Raw genomic sequence first — 5,472 nt, 5'->3', positions numbered from 1 at the left:
ATTTTTTTGTGAATAAGAACCGAAATCGCATGTCTACATAGAATTCCCCTAAACTCAAATAACTTGCATTTGTACGCCACGGTTAAATTTTTCTCATATACCTCAACACAGTAAGTTACATGCCTTCTCTTTTCTCCAAACTTACAATCTTCAACAACATGGAATTTTGAACCATCACTTTGAATTTGAGACACCTCACAATACAGCTTTCTTTTTAGTTCCTACTGAAACTCTTTCAATTTTCTGTTAGTATAAAAAGATTGAAGCTCTTTCTCCATTTCATAATCAGTTATGCAAGGATACATTGAATTATTAGAACTAAAATCTTCTTGATTTTTCTTGGACACTTTATTTGCAGGGGCATTCTCATATTGCTCTACAAATTTTTTTAGCATAGTCTTAGAATTAACATAACCATCAAAAAAAGAGTTCATACTCTCACTTCGCTGGGTAGTTGACATTCCGACCCAAAAATAATCTTTCACATAAATTGGCACCCGCCGATACCTTTCATCATACAAACCACTCAACCAATCATTATTTTCAAGTTTATACTTTTTTATCATCTCTGCCCAACTCTCTTCAAATTCATCATGTATGAGAGAATTATATATTGCATTATTCAAGAAAAATTTAATGGAATCATACTCTTTATGTGCCTTCAATTTTCCAGGAAGCTTTTTCATTATATGCCACAAACACAAGCGATGACGAGGACGTGGAAACGCTTCTTTAATTGTATTCTGCATCGCTTTATCTTGATCAGTTATTATTGCACTTGGAGCATGGTCAGACATACATGTTAGCCGAGATTTAAATAACCATTTAAATGTATCTGTATCATCTTTAGAAATTAATCCACAACCAAGCAAAATTGATTGTCCGTGATGATTACCTCCAATAAATGGCGCAAATGGCATATCATATTTATTGGTTAAATATGTCGTGTCAAAAGTAATGACATCACCAAATTCTTCATAAGCAGCTCTACTTCTAGCATCAGCCCAAAAAATATTATTTAACCGACCTTTTTCATCTAAATCCATTACATAAAAAAACTTGGAATTATCAGCTTGCATTTTCAAGAAATAATTGTTAATTGCATTAGCATCTCCTTCACCAAGTCTCAAACGACGTACCTTATCAAGAAAATTCCTACAATCTTTTTCTAAAAATGACATATTTTTAGGTCCACCGGCTTCAACTACTATAGAGTGATAACTTTTATTTGGCCTGATTCCAGCTATGTCATTCATTTCGAGTTTCTTCTTTATATCTTTTCCTATAACTCGATTTTAACGAAAAAATCAAGATTTGTTTGGACTCAAGGAATGATTATGCTGCAGATTAAGAGTATTAATAAAATATTTTCCTTTTACCCCTATAATCACATTAAATTTGTCCTTGCAACCTATTCTTGCAACAGGCTTCATGGAAAATTCATTTTTCAATCTCGAAGATTTGTTACCTTCTCTTAAACAAGATAGTGTTCTATACCTTTTTTCTCCGTCGTCAGTAGTTGATGTTGATCTTTGAAAAATCGCAAATCCCTCTTGTCTGACATAGTTTTCAACATATTGAACAAATTCTTCGTATGTATCAAAATGCATTCCAATTTTTGGCTTTTCCACCTTATTTTGTAATATAAATCATCTTTCTTTTCAGCCTCGACTGATTTACTACGTGATTCGTCGCTGGGACTATGCTCCTCCATATCAGTATGAGAAAAAATGTATTGAAATTTATGTATGTGAATAAAGAATTTTTTAATAAAAACTACAACTTGAAACCCATAACAAGATCAACAAGTAAGATTAATAAGGAAGAAAGAAGATGTAAGCGCGTTTAGAGCTGTATAAACTAGGGCAAATACATAATTATGGGTTTTTAGTTTCTACGTATTTTAGTTTTTGATATGATTTTAAAAAAGATGTAATTGTATATTAAGTCTTGGTTGCCACATCACCCTGCCATGTCATTGTGGGTAAAAATTTGGGGTAAATTTTTGGGGAACATAGCATTTCCTTTTTTAAAAGAGAATAAAGATCCTAATGTTAACATTATGATACTTTAGGATACTTTTTCTAAGATACCCACAAATACATGTAAACAAGTAATGCTAATCATTTATTATTAAATATTTACTTACCATATATTTTTCATGTCTTTAAATTAGGAAAGTAAGTAATTTGATAACAAATATAATATACTCAAGTCAACCATTATCTTAGAAAATTTTCCTAAGTTTAACCTTAGGATCCTTATTCTCTTTAAAAAAATCATGTTTACATATATATTTCTTTATAAATATAAGTAACTCTCTATAAAAAATTAAGATTAAATCTTAATTTTAAAATAAAAAATAAGTTATCTATTTTCAAAATATATATATACACACATACACACACACACCCACCTCCATATGTATATAAATGACAGAATTTAGGTAAAAACTAATTAAAAAACACTTTTTTTATTTAGAAAAAAACAAACACTTAAGGGTTGAGAATTATAAATCATTTATATATGAATTATTAATATTTACGTATAAATTAAAATTCCGAATATTGAATTAAAAATATTTTTTGGCATATAATTTTTTTATGAATTCAGAATAAAAGTTATGCTAATAATATGTATTATAAAATATTTGTAATTTTAAAAAAATAATTAATCAGGTACGAAAAAATATATCAAGATGTTAAACATAAATGATAACTTTTAAAATTAAAGAATTTTTATTTATTTATTAAATTCTAATTTATATAATAAAGTTATTTTATCTCAAATAATTTATTTAAATTTAAATGTAGGATCTTACATATTATGTTGTCAAAAGAATATTTAATAACAAAGTATAAGAGTTCAATTCCTTCCTTTAATCTGCCTTGCTCCTTTGAATAAGAAGGAGGGGGATAAAAAGGAAAGCTAGCAGTTAGCCGCATCCATGAACCATTCTGCCTATGGCTGAAAATTCAGTCGGTTCGATCAAAAACCCGACTAAAGTTATGCTATGGATCCGATCGAACCGAATATAATTTATTTTTTCGTTCACGTTCTTTTTGATTCGAAGTCATGCTATTTTTTATTGGATAATTTTGAGTTTTAATCTCAATTTATTTTTTCTGTATCTTCTACAGTCAATTAATTATCAATGCAAAATTCATATAGCTTGTTGAGTTCCAAAGCTTAAACATAAAACTTGATTTTCTTTAAAGCAACTTACGAAGTCTAAAAAAAAATCAAGAAACACATATTCACCCACATGTGTGCATTTTATCCCTAACTAGTGGTATCAGAGCAAAATCTGAAAGTAAAACAGATTAGATCTTGGAAGTATGATTGCACAAAAACTTAGTAGTATCAAGATCCACGTCGTTGACAAATGAAACTAAGATATGTGGAAGAAGAAAATGATGTTTTTCATCAGGATAGCTCATCCACTATATCTTTAAATTCTCAACCATGGCCCCTTCATCCCTATGGTAAGGGTACCTGAAATAACTGAAGGTGGTATAGTCATTTCTGTTCATTATGCTTCTAATGATCCATCCACATATACTGAACCAGTGAAAGAGAAAGTTTCACTTGACAGTTCCTTGTAACGTATTTTAATTGAGTCTCTTAATAACGTTATGTACAACAACTGATAATTGTAAGTCGGCCAAGCAGATATGGAAGAAAATAGAGATCGTGTGCGAAGGTACCGAGGAAGTAAGGTCAAACCAAAGAAGAATTCTTATCTCATAATATGAGGGTTTTATGGCTAAATCTAAAGATGGCACTGAGATTTTTGAAAGGTTCTATAATCTAATAAATGACTTGCAGCTGCATGACAAGTTCTAAAAGGTTGAGGAGGTCAACCTGAAATTCTTGCTCACTCTTCCTGGCCATTTAAAACAAAAGATCTCTGCAATAAGAGAAAGGAGAGATCTAGGCAGAATAACTTTTGAGGTTTTATATGGTGTTCTTAAAACCTATGAATTGGAGATGTGTTGTGCAAGAGATGCCTTTACATAACAAGACTAAGTCATATTGACAAACCCAATGATAAGTTGTATGATAATCTAAATTTGTATTTTGTAATTATATTCCTTGAATTTGAAAAATGTTAAGTAGATTAGACGGGAGGAATTTTCTGTAAAAAGTCTTCAAGCTAAGGAATAAACTCTGGAAGAAGATCAAATCATGATCATGCCTCAAAGAGAAGTCTAGTAGCTTGGATTTAAATAATGCTGTTTTAGGAAAAATGTTCTAAGTCAGATATTGACAAGTCACAGATCAAGGGATATGGAGAAGTTTGTCGAGATATCCAAAATGACTTATATAGAAGTCCCAAGAGATATCGATAAGTCAAAATGCATGTACAGATCTCAGATATTGACAAGTCAAAAAAACATGTAGAGAACTGGAGATATTGACAAGTCATTTCTTCATGTAGAGATCTAGAGATACCGACAAGCCAAATCTTCTTGTAGAGAACTATAGATATCGACAAGTGAAAAGCCTATGTAGAGAACTTGAGATATTGACAAGTTATTCTATATGTAGAGAACTGGAAACCTCGACAAGTCAAAGACATATGTAGAGAACTCAAGATATCGATAATTCATTGTACTTATTGATATGTAACATTTCTATATAACAGAAGAGATCTCGACAAACTATCTCATAATTTAGAATATAGAAAAATTGAATATTCAAGATTATCAGTCAACAAAAAATTCTATCACTAAACTGGAAAGACTATAAAATACAGCTTGAAGAATACAAGATCAAGGGTTAAGATTTACTGGAAAAAGGAGGGTCACAGACCTAAAAGATTCTGCACAGATTTGCTAACACTGAAAGTGGAAATAGACAAGATAGCTTTGGAAACCATGTTAGTACATTTTAGTACAAGTTTTATAAACCCGTATTATTGGTCTATAAACCATGCACCAATCCTTAGTTTAGAAGTATCAAAGATCTAGGAATGTTAGATAATAAATACAACATAGAGGGGGGATGGATGTGTTTTGGATATTTTTAAGCTTTTTAAACTATTTTGGATATGATGAACAAAGCAGTTTAACTTGTAGAGATATAGTGCTTAAATAAAATTAATAAACATGCACATTCAATCACTTAATTTTATACTAAAATCAAGTATGTCTTGCTACAAAATTCTAGGTTCTTTGTTGATAAAGAACTCAGCTTCCATTTTGAGAGAGTTACAAGAAAATCTGGATCTGTTTGTTACACTTAAAAACAAAGGATCAATGTTTACTTTATAGATCAGTAAACACAGGTTTTACACAACATGCAATAACATGTACTACACCCTACTTTAAGTTATCTAAAGCTTTCCATTTTTGGCTTAGTATATCTTTGCAAATCGTGCATGTCTGTGACTTTCCTTTGTCAGTTAATCTTGGCCTTTGTTCTTGTACTCTTCAAGATGCTTTTGTATACTTTTCAAATCAGTGATTG

The 5,472-nt window shown here is 30.4% G+C and overlaps 1 protein-coding gene across 1 annotated transcript; it reads right to left on the bottom strand.

Annotated features, from left to right (window-relative positions):
* Window positions 1-221: 221 nt before the first annotated feature.
* LOC141719133 (protein FAR-RED IMPAIRED RESPONSE 1-like) lies at window positions 222-1,256 on the bottom strand. The gene has a single exon (XM_074521515.1). The coding sequence runs from the start codon at window positions 1,254-1,256 to the stop codon at window positions 222-224; it is 1,035 nt and encodes a 344-aa protein (XP_074377616.1).
* Between the last annotated feature and the right edge of the window lie 4,216 nt (window positions 1,257-5,472).

Source organism: Apium graveolens, chromosome 4 (genome assembly GCF_009905375.1).
Source record: "Apium graveolens cultivar Ventura chromosome 4, ASM990537v1, whole genome shotgun sequence".
In the NCBI taxonomy this organism is placed as follows: domain Eukaryota; kingdom Viridiplantae; phylum Streptophyta; class Magnoliopsida; order Apiales; family Apiaceae; genus Apium; species Apium graveolens.
The sequence above is the reverse complement of the archived record's forward strand: the minus strand, read 5'-3'. Positions and strand labels throughout refer to the sequence as shown.

Excerpts from the sequence above, each read along its gene's own strand:
- LOC141719133 (XM_074521515.1), bottom strand. The coding sequence starts at position 1,256 with ATGAATGACATAGCTGGAATCAGGCCAAATAAAAGTTATCACTCTATA.